The sequence below is a fragment of the Phlebotomus papatasi genome, chromosome 3, assembly GCF_024763615.1.
Source record: "Phlebotomus papatasi isolate M1 chromosome 3, Ppap_2.1, whole genome shotgun sequence".
NCBI classification, from domain to species: domain Eukaryota; kingdom Metazoa; phylum Arthropoda; class Insecta; order Diptera; family Psychodidae; genus Phlebotomus; species Phlebotomus papatasi.
Window position 1 is genome coordinate 84,269,537 of NC_077224.1, and position 18,553 is coordinate 84,288,089.

The 18,553-nt window shown below is 34.8% G+C and overlaps 1 protein-coding gene across 3 annotated transcripts in view; it reads right to left on the reverse strand.

Moving 5' to 3' along the window:
• Positions 1-18,553, reverse strand: part of LOC129806107 (inhibitory POU protein) — a 77,320-nt gene that overhangs the window by 27,257 nt on the left and 31,510 nt on the right. For 2 of the 3 annotated variants that reach the window (XM_055854463.1, XM_055854464.1), the window contains exon 2: positions 5,968-6,141. In XM_055854463.1, the coding sequence (XP_055710438.1) occupies positions 5,968-6,141 (174 nt within the window). Of the gene's footprint in view, positions 1-5,967; positions 6,142-15,131; positions 15,189-18,553 lie in introns of all 3 variants that reach the window. The other variant, XM_055854462.1, reaches the window with a different exon arrangement.

Consider the following 18,553-nt stretch of genomic DNA (forward strand, 5'->3'; position numbering starts at 1 on the left):
GGATCATCATGGGTTTTCTGATTCCTCAGGATTCCCAGGATATTCGGATTTCTTAGGATTTTCAATGTTTCACCGGTTCCTCAGGATCTCCGTGGGCTCCTAAGATATCTCAGGATCCTTGTGGGTTTTCGGATTAATCGGAATTTCAAGAATTTTCGGATTCCTTAAGATTCTTAAGGTTTCTTAAACACCTGGGATCCTTGTAGAGTTTTCTGGTTTCTCGGGATCATCATGGGTTTTCCGATTCCTCTGGATTCCCAGTGTTTTAAGATTTCTTAGGATTCTCAAAGTTTCTCAGGTTCCTTGGAATTTCCGTGGGCTTCTGAGATTTTTCAGGATCCATATGGGTTTTCGGATTAATCGGAAATTTGAGGATTTTCGGATTCTTTGCGATTCTCAAGGTTTCGCAGGTACCTGGGATCCTTATTGGTTCTCATATTTATCAGGATCCTTATGGGTTTTCGATTCCCAGGTTTTTCGAATGTCGTAAGATTCTCAAGGCTATTCAGGCTTCCCAAGATTTCCATGGATTTCTAAGGTTTCTCAGGCACCTGGGATCCTTATGGGTTTTAGGATTTTCTGGATTCCCAGAGTTTTTAGAATCTTTGGGATTTTAAAGGATTTTCAGGTACTTAGGATCCACATGGGGTTTTCACGTTTCTCGGGATCATTGTAGGTTTACTGAATTCTTGGAATCGCCAAGATTTCTGGATTTCTTAGGTTTCTTAGGTTTCTTAGAATCCTAATGAATTTTTGGAGCAATTTGAATTCTCAAGGTTTCTCAGGTCGCTAGGATCCTCATGAATTTGTTAGGTGTCTCGGGGGATTATTGGGTATTCCGATTTTTAGGGCTCTCAAGGTTTTCGGATTCCTGGGTTTCACAGATTACTAGTCCTTAAGATCACCTAGATCTTACGGGTTTTCGAGTTTCTTGGAATCTCTAGGGTTTCTCAGGTTCCCTAGAATCCTCTTAATGGTTTTCTCAGGCTACTCGGAATCTCCGTGTATTGTTCGAGTTCACGAACATCCCCTGGAGTTCTTCTGATTCTCAGGTCCTTGGCTTCCTAACCTCGGATTTCAAGCACTCCCTGTCTAGACCGTTTTAGGTTTCCGGTAATAAGTTATACCCTATCTTTACAATATTCGCAGAAATATCCTTCTGTATTCTCTGATTAAATGCCCCTTACTCATATATGCCCATTCTCAAGCTTTTCTCTATACTTTTACCTTCATAGTCTCGCAATCGGTTGTTTTTCCCTCCTTCTGTCCCAAATCAATACGATATGTGTATTTCTTATGCAATTGAAATTGATGATTGTCGACAAAAAGAAGGTAAATTCTGGGAGGTCTGCGCGAGAAATCAATATCCAACATTTTATGTGACAATTTTCATGTGTGTTGAACATAGGGATGAAAATTTTATTAGGAATTGATACATGGGTGTTATTTGATATACAAAATACACCATCAATCTGGTTAAAAAGAGATTTGCATAAACTCTCATTAATATATTTGATACGGCGGCGTCGCTGAATTTCATCTCGGTTCCCATCCCAGGGGCTTGGAATTCCACTACAAAATACCCTACTTTGGCCCTTGTCTCCTGGCCCTCATAATTCACTCATAGGAGATGCAAAATGTAGAGTGTGAGTTAGTATAAACAGAATTGAGCAATTGTTAATTCACTTGTTACCAATCAAATTATCCGTCACGTGTCGTTGCCAGTGATGGTTGCATTATGATTGCGAGATATTTCACTCACAAGAGGGTGGTGGGTGACACTCTTTTTCCCTCCCGAAGATGATCACTCACAGGTTTTTGGGGTGGTTACTCTCTGAATATAGAAAAACAGCTAAATGAAGGGGTTGGGATATTACCATTTTGGCTGTGTCTATCAGTGTCAAAGTGGAGGAATTTTGTGGAAATGTGCCAGTTATTGGCCTTCAGTAGTACTCTACAAAATTACTTCAAGCCCTATATTGCGCTAGGCAAAATTCTACTTATTATCCTATATAAATAGTGCGCTTGTGGCGCCATCTGGGACAATGAAAACCAGTCTTGATCTAAACTTTGTTTTGTGAGCAAAATTATCATGCGGGTTCAGACTAGATGTTTAGTCCATTTGGGATTGTGATTTTTAAAGAAACAATTTTTTTTTACGCAGAATATAATTTTAAAGTGGTCAATATATTCAAATTCAAATTCAAAAAGCAAATAGATTGCTTTTTATTTTTTTTGCTTTTTTTTCTTTTCCTACCCACACTCTCATAAATATATATATCTTATTCCTGTTTTTTGATGCATATGGCTCATACAACCTGAGAAAGAATTTTCCACCGTTTTACTCTGGAGGTTGGTTACAAACGCTAAGACGGCGGTGGTCGCTATCAAACAAACATTGAATTCTTCGTACACCTATATCTCTGTCTAAATTTTTCTTTCAAGAGCTCTAGCTCAAAAGCAGTACTTGAAATAAAAAAACAAAATAAATAAATAAATAAATAAAAATAAAATAAATATTAACTAAATATTCAAATAAAGCTTGAGATCATTAAGCTTTTTATAAGATACTATCATAAAACCAAGATACAAATTAAAACTTAAAGTTAAGATTGAGAAATACTGAAAACACCGAGAAAGATCGGTCTCCTGATTAAATTTTCTGAATTAGCGAATTAGCAAAGACACGAACCGCAAACGTACAGTTCATGTAATTTCGATAACTAAAGGCAAGACATTTTTACTTCTCGTTTTGACCGCGTGGCGGCTGAAGCATTTTACGTTCGAAATTCGAGGTGCCCTGAGGATCAACATTATTTGTCAATCTTCGCTTTGTTAGTGTTGAAGAAAATGTAAGCAACATCGCACATAATATTGCGCTCTTAACCTTTTTGAACAGTTTGCCAGTGGTATTTCATAAATGTTTGCAACATAAACGTGGATTTCATAAATGTTTTATATCATCTGCAAACGATTTGAAGTCTTTCACAGTCATTTTCGTAAATTCGAAAATTCGCAATTCTGATTGAGGTTTTCGAAACGACATTTTATGGAAATATATTGCTATTTTCCTTTCAGCCAAGACACTTTTTAAGAAGCAATTACTGGCTGTAAGCATACCCATAATTTCATTATAGTTAGAAAGTGGTATTATTTCAATTGCAGAAGTTTAGAATAATATACGACGACGCTGTGAATAAAACTTCTTGTGTTTCATTTACTTATTACTAGTCTTACTAGTTCTTACTAGTCTCAGCTTAATAATGTAATATTTTGACTGATCCGTCTAATTCAAATCTAAAATATGTTAAAACCGATCGAAAATTCACTATATCAAATTCATTTTATAGTTTTCTCCATTTTAATCTATAGAGATTAGAGTGAGTAAGAGCCGTTCGAAACCGAATCAACGTCAAAATAAATTTATTCAGGTAGCGTTATGATCATTGTTGTATAATTTTCATTTGACGTTTGTTCGGTTTCAAACGGTTCTTGCGCACATCTGATCTAGCGGTTGGTCAGGTCACCAATGCTAAAACGGCGGCGGATGCTAAATAACAAAATAAATTGAACCTGATCTTCGAGCATATTAAGCTTGCAAAATTTGGTCGATCATAGTTTACAAGGCTTTTCCATAAATTTCCTTCACCTGAGTCCAAATTCACGATTCTAACCATATAATTTTTGAACTGATTAGTTAATATATTTTATAAAGATAATTTTGCCTCCTGCTTAAAAGCAGGAAAAGTGTCTCGGATTAATACAAAATAGAGTGTTGTACGAGGTAATTGGTTTTGGTCATGGCTAAATTTCAGATTAAAACCAGTAACCAATTGTAATTAGTTACGTTCGAGAAGTTGACCTTTGATGCTTCACTTCCAAATTTTACCAAATTTTTAAAATTTAAATTTATTTAATTTTTTTTTGTGGCGGCTCCTGGCCTAACCCCCCCCCCCCCCCCCCCCCCCCCCCCAGCCACTTGTAGCCATCCAAATTCACATTCACTTACATTTCTTTGAAGAATTTCCCACAATGTTTTATTTAATTTTTAAGACTGGTCACACTTCAATCAATTTGCCACACATCCAATCAATCAAATATTACGCTCTAGACACACTTACGACTTAAGCCGAGACACGGCTTAACGTAGTTATAATCAAGTTAATTATTTGACTAAATTCTCATCAGTTAACTAATAAGCAGTTTCTAGGCATAAGTCGAGAAACGCATTAGTCAGAAAATGATAGAATTGTAATCTGATCATAGGGTCGAATGAACACCTCTTCGACAGGGAACCCCTATTGACACTTTTGTCAAAATGTTGAAATTTTTAATGTTATCTAATAAAATGTAAGTTAACATGGCGTTTTTTCATCAATTTACGTTTTTCGATAAGGATAAGTGTTTCAATTTCGTATTTCAAATGGTTCAGAGTAGGGTGTCACTAGATCCTGACACGAGTTCATACAGTGTCAATAGGTGTTCCTTCCACCCTAATTGTGATTATAATTATGTTAAACCACTTCTCGGTTTAAGTTGTGTGTCTAAGGCATTACTTTTTGGTTCCGTTCAGTAATAACCGTAATAACCTTTCGAAGAGACAAAGCCACTCTAAAGCCAAGCCAAACCTATTCGAAAATCTACCGGAAGCCTAAAGTTCAAGTTCACGTACTCGCCTCTTTAGCGCTGATTGTTCTGTCTTTTCGAATTTCGGTATTCTTGAAACTGTTGTTGACATTGTTAACGATTGAAGTGCCAAGAATACCGAAATTCGAAATTACAGGACAATCAGCGCTAAAGCGGCGAGTACGTTAACTTTCCTTTACGGCGTTATCACACTTGCACATTAAAATTTTAATGTGATTCACATTAATTGTCGCTTGTGAGCGTCCAAATATGTTATTTGTGTCTTTGAGTTACTTAATATTTGGGGTTTTTCTATTTATTGATAAAGAAGTGGACTTGGCCTGCAAAAATAAGTTTAAATTTACCTAAAGCATAAATATTTTTCACATTAAAAAATTAAAGAGAAAATCGCATTAATTTTTCGTATTAATGCTATAAATCAATTTATATCAAATTTTTCGGGCCAAGTCTATCTTTTTATGAACAAATAGATCAAATTTTGAATATAAAATGATTCAGACACACAAATTACACATTTGGACTCTCACCAGCGACAATTAATGTGAATCATATTAAAATTTTAATGTGCAAGTGTGATAACACAGTTAGACTCACGTAGATTTTCGAATAGGTTTGGCTTGGCTTTGAGTGGCTTTGTCTCTTCGAAAGGTTATTACTGAAAGCGCATCCTTTGTTTAAAATAAATTTAAAAAAATACGAAATTATCATATCAATGTCGTGGAACCATATGTATTTCACACTTGACATTGATTTTAAATGGCATTACTACCGCTTTACAAAGACAAACCAATAGACAAGTAAAACGATATCAAATTACTCTTTCCAATTAGATTAATTATACCGCCATCTAGGATTAGACAGTAAAACCAATTTGAGAATATACTAATAAATATTTTTACGACGAAGATTGTTGGGTGGAAAATTGATTTAATGTTCCATCTTTTAGTTTCCAGAACAACATTTTCCCATGGTAGTTAAATTACTTCAAATTACTTTCACTGAATTCTAGTGTCGTGTTCTTATCTCAATTTTCTCGATACGCTAGCTCAAGGGTTCTATTTTTCCTGTGACCGAAATAGTGATTGCACGATGAGTCTCGAGGGTGTTGACACGTGCCAAAGTGGTCACGTGTCTTGCGCTGTCGTAAAGCTTGGTTCATAGTTGTAACGAGAATTGAAATTAGAATTTCTACTCTCTCTCTCTGTCGCCAATCGAGTGGTTGTTCATTTAGTTAAGCGATTTTCTCATTGTCAATTGATTTATCATGCGCCAGTTATTAGCGGAGTTTGAGGGAAATAGGGATGTTCTAAATTGACTCACTTGCAGTGGCCTCTGAGGTGGTCCACCCATCCCATGATGATACATAACATCGTGCTTGAGTTGAGAGGACATTTGGGTATGAGCATGACTACTCTGGTGCTTCTGGATGTCCACAGCGGCCAGAGCTTCAGCTCTGCTCAGAATGCCATCGTTCAGTCCCGAAAAGATATCACCCTGTAAGGAAGAAGGAAAAAAATCGTTAATCAACCTTGTCTCGGGACTCACACATGTTTCTCTATTTTGATTTTCACACCCCAACACGGAAAACTTCCCTCTCACTATTTTTTCACTTCAAGTGTACTTCAACAGGCATGATAAGGTGTTTTCCCTCGGGAAATAAGCCATCAATTTCGCCCTAACTCCTTTCACTTGTCACGAGGACGACAACTTTCACAATTTTTCGGAAAGTTATGAAATTTTAGTTTTTGAGGCTATGTTTTTGTGAAGTTATGATCCCAAAATGCATGCTCAGATAAAACGTGTACAATACACTATTCACTTTATTATTTTACTTAATTTCCACCAAAGTTTTACATGGTCAAAGTTTCCATGTGAATCTGTACTTTACAAATTGTCCAACAGTGGCGCTGCTGAACCATATAAATTAGCAACAGATGCCTTTAAGTCAATACAAATGAATTTCCATGAAAGTATGTCCTTTTGTTGGAGGAAAAATGAGAAAACCTCCACTTGAGGCTTCTGAACAATGTAAAAATGCTGATGGTGGTTTGGAAAACGAGGCACGACAAATCACCCTCTTCATCCAACCCCAAAGGCACCCCATTGTATGTTTTCGATGTGAGTTTGTGATATGCGACACATCGTGTATTACAATGTTTACATAAAATTCCCTGGGATGTGTCTCTCATATGTGAATATTAGTTGGTTGACATTGTTCTTGTTTTTCTTTTTTTCCACCCCATTCTCTACACATTTTCTCCTGAGAATGCCTTCTCCAAAAAGGGGCATAGCGACTCTTTTTTGCCTTGCTCGAACTCCATTGAGAGAACAAAACAGTTAAAAAAAAAAGGGTGGCAGGGCGTCCCAGACTTTGCAAAATACTCAAAGATGTAACTTAGATGCTATACCTCAAAAGTACTTTACATCATCTACTGTTTAGCGGTTCTCAAAAGATTTGAACCGAATCATTAATCAATCAAATGATCCCTCAAAATAGTTTTAAGAGTAGTAGAATTGATTTTCGGACAAAAATTACTTATCGGTTCATAACCGGTTCATTACCGGTTCACAACCGATCATCAAATCATCAAAAATCACTCAATTTGCGTATGATGTATAATACCATGGTAAGGAATGGGTTAAAACAGCTTTAGACTTAACTTGAAAAATCGACATAAATTCTATTTTAAATTTGAATCTGATTTTGATTATTTTAAGTGGTTTGGAAATTTATTAAACTCTTTCATTGCTTACTCAAAGAGAGAATATCAGAATTTCTGATTTGAATTAAAGGGATCAAAGGAGAATGGTCAAAAGTATATGGGCGCTGGTCCCGGAATCGCCACAAACGAGAGTAGGCGCATTTTGTAGGTACTGATATAAGATTGAAAAATTGCCGGGACCCAGGACCATAAACGCTGGGAGTCCTTGTAAAAATGCCTTTATCCTTTCTATAAATCGCTGTTTTGACAACGAATTACGCAAGAACGGCTAAAGTGATCTTGATGAAATTCGGTATAGGGTCACTGTATGACTTAAAGTTTTTATCCATGCATACCACCCCCCTCCCCCCACCCTCCATTCTGATAGCCCCCATACAAAATGGGGGCACTTTATCTTATAACTCCTTTCTATGAGGAGGTAGAAAGCTGAAATTCGACAAGGGAACAAAGCTTAGGGAAGACTTTTAAACCATGTATAATATCTCCCTCCTCTGTCCCCCTTTATGGTAGCCCTCATACAAAATGAGAGCATTTCACCTTATAACTCCTTTCTGAGAAAAGATAGAAAGTTGAAATACAGCATGGTAACAAGGCTTAAAGAAGACTTTTTAACCATACTGCCCAAACTCTTCGTCCATCACCCCTTCTGGTAGCCCCCATACAAAATAAGACTATTTTACCTTATAACTCCTTTCTAAGAGGAGACATAGTGCTGTAATTCGACTAGATGTTTATAAATGCATATAAAATCTAGAAAATTATTGTTAACGTTATTAGTTATTCATTTTTTTTCATTCTCTTACAAACAAACTACTTCTTCTCAGAAAAGAGGTCATTTTGTATAGGATTACTAGAAGGGGTGGTGGAGTAGGGGATTAACATGCATGGTTGAAGTGTCTTCCATAAGCTTTGTTCCCTTGTTGAATATCAGCTTTCTACATCCTCTTAGAAAGGAGTTATAAGGTAAAGTGCCCCCATTTTGTATGAGGGCTACCAGAACGGTGGGTGGAGGGAGGGGGTGGTATGCATAAATAAAAAGTTTAAAACATACACTGACCCTATACCGAATTTCATCAAGATCACTTTAGCAGTTCTTGTATAATTCGTAGTCAAAACAACGATTTTTCGGAAGGATAATGGCCTTTTTTACAAGGACTTCCAGCGTTTATCGTCCTGGGTCCCGGCATTTTTCTCAACCTTATATCAATATCTTCAAAATGCGTCTACTCTAATCTTTGTATGAAGATGAACCAGCGCCCATATACTTTTGATCATTCTTCATCATTGTAAAAAATAGTTTTTATGCTCTAGAACTGTTCCTCCATGGTTTAGAACATTGATCCCAGAACAAAAGTTTTTACCTATACTAATGTCTATCCAATGACATAGGTCCCGTTCGTGGCGATTCCGGGACCGGATTTGACCATTCTCCTTTAGCTTGAACTTTCCGTTAAAACTTCATTTAATAAGAAAATTATAAGATTCTTCTGCTTTAAAATAACCTATTAATATAAATTCAAATAGTTTGAATAGACCCAAACGATAACATGTCTACTTAAAATTCTCTAAAATGTTTCTAAATGATAGGCTCTTCTTGGTGGAAATTTTCGTAAAGAAAAATGTTCTGTCAAGTGTTTTAAAATCTAATCTAAACCTAATCTTGATTAACCTACTGAATTTCGTAAGACGAAAACTTGCTAAATATATCAAGAAAACCTTTTGCCTAAATGCCGAGAAATTGCTCAAAAATTAAATGGAAAATGCTCTTTGAGTCTCAAAAGTTTTTCTATAAATCTTATTTCAAAAATCCACTAAAAATCATATAGTGGACCGATTTTGATTATTTTAGTCAGATGTGAAAAAAATGAGGGATTCCAAAAGACAAAGATCAGGAAGAACGATTTTAAACCAAATAAACGTCGAATGAAAATTATCCGTCAAAACGCTACCTGGACGTACTGTATATTCATAAAATCATCAAGTAAAGGGATTTCATTAAAAATTCAATGAATTGCATTTTCGTACTCATATGATATGACAAAAAAAGCTCGAATGGCATTGTCAGGTTTCGAACTCACGCGTGACAATCAAGAGTTCTTCAAAACACAGTCTTTCCGTACAGAAGTAGATCTTGAAAAATTCGAAAATCTATTTGAAGATCCAAAAAAGAGACTTTCTTACTTCTTGATAATTCCGCAAGGTGACTGATGTACAACCTGTTCGAATTTCGAAGTGCTCAAGTGTCAAAATGTGACGGTCTTCACATTATTGTGAGAAAAAAAAAACAGAACAACGAGGTTTACTGTTCTTGCCCCAGTATTTAATCACTCCATAATCACTTAGTAACTCTTTTGCCAGCTTTTTAGTGTGATATTTGATAAATTTTCCCCACCTTGTTTGAAAATTTAGTATGAAAATTCGAAATTGAATTTGAATTCTTCGAACTTCAACGATTTTTTGTGCAAATAGAGTTCCATTTACCTTTTATCCAAGACACTATTGGAGAATCAAAATCTACTTCTGTTTGGGCTCAGTGTGTTTTTTTATTTATTTATTAAAAATCGTTTAGAGAGGCAGCCTACCCCTTCCTCATTACTCCCTTGCAAACGGTTATGAACCGCTTAGTTGTAAACCTATTTGCATTTGTCCAAAATTATACCTATACGATTTTGAGCATTTTTTTATTTGATCTATAAATCGGTTTAAATCGGTTATGAATCGATTCAAAATCGGTCAAACCGGTAAAACACATTAACGAAATGGTAAAATACTTTGCGGAAAGCTTCTGCATATCTAAGAGGATTCTTTTATCATAATTACGCAATCAATTTTAAGGGCAATGCATGATAGTCCAAAGTTCGAGCATTCTGCAAAGCTGTATCAACTTGCCACCCTTTTGGTTCTTTCCATTTTTTTTTTTTTTTGAAAAAAAAGCTCCGTGGAGTATGTGTCATATCTGTTTTTTTGCTCTCAATGCAGGGAGGCAGGAAATATTCATTGAAGGATGGATGTTGGGAGAGTGAAAAAGGAAAAGTCATATATGTTTGAGGGGGGTTGAACGAAAGAGAAGTTCTTCGGCGCGGGGTGTTAAAAATTGACATCGTTCGTCATCCATCATTCAAACGGTTGAGGGGTGCTTCTGTAGCGGACGCCCCGTGAAATATTTATGAGACGTCTGGCCAATTTTTAATAAGGCCGACTCGCTCCCAAACCCCTCACCAATCTAACATCTCTTCCTCAAGGGTGCCTCTCTGTGTGTGTGCTTTTCATGTGAAAATCTTATGAGTGGGAGAGAGAGTGAGAGAGAAAGGGGGAGCTTTTCCCATGTATGATCACCCAAAAAAGGAAGACTTCAGGCACGTCTCGGAGAAAGCTTTCTGGCAAAACTGGATGGGATGGATTGTCTCCCTCAAGGGAGTATATTGGGGCGGGGGGAGGGATGAGGTGGAAAATCGAATGCATTTTCCAGGGAGAATTGGATGCTCTTTCACTCACATCCGTGAGATTTTGCGAAAGAGGAATTATTGATTAATGCTTGCCTGAGGAGGAGGATGTGATGAAGGATTGAGTCTCATAATCGCATGGAAGTGCGTAGGTTTCGAGAGGAAAGCTTCAGAGGGATGCTTTAGTGGGAAATGGGAATGGGGCATAAGACGATTTCATTTTACCATTTCCTCCCTCATCCTTCGAGAAAGGCATCATCTTGTGATTTCCAACCCAAGTGCTTTATGAGACAAACACACACGTATAGAAGGCAATTTCCTCGTTAGATTGATGAAGTGTCTGGAGCAAGTCTGCCTCAATATCTCTCAATTATTCATTTTCTATTAATTATAGCACTTTCAACAATATTTTACTCACTTTCCATCTACTTCCCGCACTATATCATCTATCTCTCACTATTGTGTTCTAGTCTAGAGCTTAGCGCTGGACATGCTTTCTAAATGTACTTATGTCAGGGACATTTTGATCAACTGATTTTCTTTTCTTTTGTAAATTTCATAAATCAACAAGGAACTATCAAGAATTACCAAAAAATATGTTCTTAAAGTTTTCAAAATCTTTTTCGATTAACAGGCATATTGAATTCCGTATTAAAACTTTTAGCACATGCTTGTACTAAAAAAGAAATAGCCAAACCATGCAATTCACGACAGAAATAACCTTGAAAAATATGGAATGTAAGGTAAAGTGCCCTCAAGTCGACCAGTTCATTAGGTCAATTATTCTATAAATAAATACAAATCAGTGACAATTTTATAGAAATTCATCATTAAAACATTCAAATATTGACCACCGGTCGACTAGAGGGCACTTTACCTTAAGTGACTTATTTACAGAAAATGTTAAGTAAACTATTCCCATTAGAATATTAAAAAAAAGTGTATTCCCTTTACTTTCAATTCCTTTCCTTTCAATTGCTATCATGAGTCAGGCACAGCACCGGTCAAAAGTTTGTTGACAATGTTATATTCGAGAAATCAGATGGATAAATTGTAAAAAAATATTTTTTAAGCAGTTTAATTTTTCAATTTTTTGTTAAAATTTTAATTACTTTTTTAACAGGTAATATCAATTTTTATACAGTGGAATGGAATTTGTTTATTTAGCAGATAGTTTTTGTTTTGAAATTGTTTAAAAATTAATCCGTAAACTTTCTCTATAGAGTATTCTTTGGAACATCATTGGAGATTACAATGAAAGTCTAAAGGCAATATCCTGACTTAAGGGGTTATATGGGTCACGCAGACTGAGAAAAAAATACCATATAACATCAACTACTAAAAATATTAAACCAAACATTTTTATATTTTTAAAATCAGGTCACAACCGTTCAATTAAAAAAAAAAAACTTAAATGAAAATTTCAGAAAATATAGTTAAAATGTTGGATTTTCATATTCTTAAGAATTTGAAATTAATAAGTTTTTTATAATAAAATATTTGAAAAGAATTAGAGAAAATATGCTGTTTTTCATTTTCTTTTGACTTATCACGTAACCCTTTATCTACACATTGGAAGCTACTTTCATAAAAAAATCCTCTTTTTAAATTTGATGTTTCTGCGTAGAGTCATAAGGAAAATTTTCTTCAAAAAGAAATTTAAAAAAATAGCTCACAATGTATCTTTAACCTTAAAAAACGAGTGGGACACCGGTGTCTTAAAAACAAAAAATTATTTATTCACTATAGAAAGTCATTTTGTCAGAAAATTGGTTTTTGTTTTTGCAACACCGACACCGGTGCCCCATTCGTCCCTAAAGGGTGAAGATATTTCTGAAGTAAAAGGCAATTTTTAGGACAAATTCTATATTTTAAAGAGTTTTATTTGAAACTCTCCCTTAAAACTACTTCTACTTTTTATTAATTATTATCTGGAATGTTATTGCAACTTCTAAAGAAACTCCATGGACAATTCAGCATAACAATGGATTTTTTTTTAAAATTTCTTTTCAGAAAATGAGAGCGGTGTAATTAAAAATCAAGTAAAAGGTAAGTTAGAGCAACAAGTATTAAAAAAAATGTAAAAATTATAAAATACTTCATGAAAAAACGAGTAAGGTAAAGTGCCCTTGCTCGACCGGTTCATCGTCTCGACCGCCAGAGTTATTTAATCAATTTATTTATATTTGCTGTAATATTTAGCGCATGATATAACATTAATAGGACAATTACTACATAAATAATACGAATCAGTGACAATTTCATAGATATTTACCATCAAACCGATCAAACATTCAAAAATTGACCCACCGGTCAAGTCGAGGAATCCGGTCGAGTGAGGACACTTTACCTTATTAAGCATAAGAACTCTATGAATGCTTTTGAATTGAGGCATCTTTAAAATAAGGCTTCTTTCTTCTAATTTTAAATAAAACCGGATCTTATCATAATACAATTCAACTGCACAATAGGTTTGTGGAACTAAAGAATAATGGTGTTTTTCAAATAAAAAAACAAACATGATATCCAACACTTTGCTGTTCTCAAGTGTTTCTGCATTATCGACTTTTCTTTGTATATGTTCCCGTCTTAAGTGCTTTCCTCAGTCCCCACCGTGTTCCAAAATCACCAAACAGTCGTGACAACAACCAAAGCAATGAAAAGTCGATAATGCAGAAGCACATGAGAACAGTGAAGCGCTAGAAGAATTATATCAATCTTTTATTGGAATGTAACACTATAAAGATACCCTGACATTTATTAACATTTTAAATACATTTTAGTACATTTGATGATTTGTGGAACTTAAGAATAATTGCGCTATTTTAATTTAGAATGAACATATGCTTTTATAGGTGGGGTATCTGACGGATTATATTGGATTCAAAACTTTCGGTGTTCGTCAGAGGTAGCTTTTTCCTCAATTAAAAACTAAAAATATTTTTCCAATGCCCAGACCAAGGATCGAAAGCTTTGGAGAAAAATTTTGCGTTTTTAGTTGAGGAAAAAGCTGCCCTTGACGAACACCGGAAGTTTTGAATCCATATGCTTTTAGTTCTTTACTGTTCTCAAGTGCTCCTGCATTATCGACTTTTATTTGTGTTGGTTTCAGTCTCGATTGTTTTATTGTTTTCTCCAGTCCTCGCTGTGTTTTGAAAATACAAAACAGTCGTGACAGCCAATGCAAAGGAAAGTCGATAAAACAGAAGCACTTTAGAACAGTGAAGTGCTAAAAATATGTACATTTTTTATTGGAATAGTACTGTAAAGCTACCCTCACATTTACTACCATTTTTAGCACATTTTTGGTATATTTCATGGTTTGTGGAACTAAAGAATAATTGCGCTAGGGGAGACCGGGGTAGAATTAGCCACCAAATGAAATTTTTCATTGCGTATAATTTGTAAAAAAATGTTTGTATTAGGCTGATAAATATTTGAATGAATAGTAAGGAAAGTATATATAGAATACAGAGTGATTTCATATATTTTTATGAGCATATGTTTTTAGCTCTTTACTGTTCTCAAGTGCGTCTGCTTTATCGATTTTTATTCGTGTCGGTTTCTGTCTTGACTATTTTTCCCAGTCCTCGCTGTGTTCTAAAACTATAAAACAGTCGTGAGAGCAAATGCAAAGAGAAGTCGATAATACAGAAGCACTTTAGAACAGTAAAGTGCTAAAAATGTTCATTTTTCATTGGAATAGCACTATAAAGGTACCCTTTTATTTTAAAGTTACCCCATTTCTTCCTAATTTTGCATATTGCTAATTAACTCATCACCATATTAGCAAGGTTCAATCATTCCCCCTTTGGAAATTCTTTTCTGGACTTCCAAGTGAAACAACACGTGGAAATATACTTCAAATTCCCCCCTAAAAAGTGTTTCCTAAACCTGTCGCGATGTCTTTCATTAAATCGTCGTGGTCATTCGCACGTGACCGGAAGTTGTTTGTGGTTTTTTTCTTCATTCATCACCCTCTTCAACGGAAAATTAGGTATTTCCTCGAGAAATTGATGGGATATCCATTGAGGGCTTTTCGGAAGAAGGCGTTCCACCCTTTTTAGAGTGGACGGTTGAGAGGAAAATGGGAAACATATGCGAACACTACTGGTAATCACGTGGATAATTCCCACAATATGCCACCCTCGAAATAGGGGAAGGAACTTCCTAATTGAATTAACAACCACGAGATTTCAATGCACGCGATTTTAAGAATAAAAATAATATTGTGTTTTTGACGGGATTTTCTATTTAAAAAATAAAAAATAAATCACATACATTTGGATTATAAGAAAATGCTTTAAAAGACACTCACATTATGCCTGGGAGACCACGAATTACACATTATTGAAGCGTCTTCTAATAATCGACTCTGGAAGTAGAAGAAAATAGAAAAAAGGGAGTGAAAGTGAGGAGTGATTAATTTATTATTCAAAATGAAAGAGGCTTTAAGACACACAGCTTTTATTTTCCGCATGCTCCTTTTTGGGGGGTTTGGGGGGTAAGGAAGGATTTAAGACTAAAAGAAAGTGAATGGGGAGAAAGGTGGAAGGAATATAAATATTTCTTCCGGGGGATATTCTCTCAAAGACAGAATTTTTCTTTGAGAAATAGAAGCCCAAGTTTGGGGATACATGAAGAATTTTATTAATTAAGCCTTTCCATGGAAAGTTGATAGTTTTCTTTTTATGGTAAACAGACGGAGTGTGGAAGAAGAAAAAAAAGTAAACATCATCATTTCAACCCCTTTTCCACACTATTATTGCCTAATCAATTAGACGAGTCGTTAGCATTACATTAATAAATAATTGATGAATTGTTTATTTACAAAATGTCTATTGATCTTCCAAGTTCTGCCAGACGATCGTTAAGACAGTGTCCCCTTAAGGATCCTATAAAAAAAAGGAAAGCCCTATGTATAAAGCTTATGTGGGGGTTGTAACTTTAGGTATTCACAAGTAGCGACATTTATCGTTGATCATTAAAAATTAACTACATGTGCTCTGAGTGCGCACTTTTCACATGGATATATATATAAAATTTTGTGAGAGAGGTCTTGGTTTTAGACTTGTAATTGGATTTTCGAACAATTCATTGAATTTTCCTGTGCACAAATATTTAACGATTTTGCAGCACGTTACTCCAAAATGTGATTTAAAATGATTCCTCTCAACACATTTAATTGAATTGTAATTACCGTGTAACATTCCATTACATTTTGGATTATTGGAAGAGGTACTCGTATAATTGAGCGATTTTTCCATCCGGAAAAAAATACTGGGTCCTCAAAATTAATTACTTTCATTAAGAATGACAGGGCTAAGTTTTAGAAGCAGTACCAAGTACAGGGGTAGTATCATACATTGCACCAATATCCAATAATTCGAGAAGAATGAGGTAAAATCTAAAATTTAGATTTAAGACCTAAAAAAAATATCAAAGTGAAATTAATTTTGAATAATTCTTATTTAAAATATTGTCAAAATTTAGAGGAGATCGGGGCAGAATTACTCAGGGGTAGAATGAGACAGTGCCAGAGAGGTGTTACAGTTTTTCTTAAAAAGAATATTGAGCAAACTACTAGGGGAAGTGTGCCAAATTTCGGCCAACTTCTAATTTCGGCCACTTTGAGTGTAATTTCGGCTATGCAAATAAATTACTTAAAATTATGTCTGTATTCTTCGAATAATCAATGAATTCATTTTGCTTTTAAATATTTATTCATTTTATGATGTCTTAACCCATTTAGTCAATGTACCATAAATACTTGAGATAGAATGTTCGTTCATAATTTGGAATCAGATTCGTACAAATTAATAGATGATTTTTTTGAAAAGAAAGAATTTTTATCTATTATGAGGGCGCGGGGAGCCTCTGTCAAACACACGTCTTAACGGTCACTGAATTTAAATTCTGTGTATTAATTCATTACAAATTCTATTGCTTTAGATAGAGTACCTATCTAAGAAAACAAATTAGCAACTAGAATTACCATCAGGAAAGAGGAAAAAGGTTAATTTTAAAAAATTTGACGGGATGTCGAATTTTCCGTCCGCCATTTTGAACAAAAATTTTGTATGACCTTCCGCGAAGCAACAAAACAATAACAAAACGTATTTTAATCACTGTCGGACTATTTTTCCCAAGTAATTAAAAGACGAAAGTTACTAAAAATTCATTCCCGACAGCAATTCGGATCGCAATTGCCCAGGAATAAATCATCTAAAATCATCTAAATTTTCGTATGATATATAATACTATGGTAAGGAATGGGTTAACACAAAGACCGTTAAATTTCAGGTATAATTTGAATTTAAATTGCGTTGTAAAAACTCAGTGTGGAAAGAGTCTTACAAAAAATGTGACAGATCGATTGTGTTTCTAGCAGTCTTACGATTTGTGGTGAAGTGCAGAAGGTTTTCCTTCGGTGTTTTTTCATGAAAATTGATTAGTTTTCATTAAAGATTGTTTCTGTTTATGTTAATAGTGAATCAATCTTTAAATTTCGGGTAAAATTTCCCAGCTGGATCCTGTATTTCGCGTAAAAAAGTATATACTTTGTGAGCGTCTCTCCGGTGAGGTAGTGTTGCCTATTCCGGCAACATCTTTTGCTTTTCTAAATTTCTTATTCATTTTGTTTTTTTTTTCAATTTCTGAGTTCTACAATGTCCAGAGAAAAAACCCATCGCTTCTATGAAAAAGATGATGTGGAAAAGGCCTTGGAAGAGTTCAGGAAGGGCAAATTGCTACGGGAATCTGCGCGTAAATTTGAGATGCTACTCTTCAGGTCTTCAGGACAAATTACACGGAAGATCTCAGGGTATGTAGGCCATATAAACGTATTAAACTAAATATTAAACTCGTTCCGTTTGACGTTTTGAAATTTTCTATCCGTTGCGTTACTAAAGGTGGTCAGAAAAAAGGTGGTCGGAATTTCACTCCAAAGCAATGTCCATATTATTATTATTTTTTCAATCTTTTAGGAAGTGATTTAAAGATAACAATGATAATAAGTTAGTTTTCAAGGTTCCACGCAACCTTCCCGAAAAGGAAGTAACAAAAAATATCAATATGAATTAAAAATATTGCATTTTAAACTGAGGTCTTCGGTGTTTATATGCAAATATGCCGAAATTTGGCACACTTACCTTAATTTATTTAAAAGCTTATTGTAGGGTAAGTGTGCTAAATTCCGGCCAGCTTGCAATTTCGGCCACCTTTTTTGTTCCCTGAATTTTCATGAACTTTTAGTTTTTACGTACACTAGAGGTTATACAATGCAAAAGAATAACAAAAAATGTAGCAAGGAATTATGAGAATGAAGGTGGCCGAAATAGGGCACCAAGGCTATGTCTATATTTTTATTCATTTTAAAATGTATTAAGAATGATTTTAGAGTAAATAAAGACGGTAAACTCTTTACAAGGTTCCAAGCAACACTCTTTAAGAAGAAAGAATAAAAAAATCAATTTGAATATAAAATATTACATTTCAAACCTGAGACTTTGACGCTTGCATGCAACTATGGCGAAATTTGGCACACTTACCCTATTTTAAAAAAAAAAATTAAACATTTTTTATACTTTAAAATTTGGATGATCAAAATTATTTAGAAGAAAAGGTTCCTATTTCATAGGTGCCCCACTTCCTCCATTGCCACTAATATTAGGTGAGATTCTTAACAATCTCACCTACTATAATCCTAACAAAATTTCATGTCGTCCGATCGACCTCAAA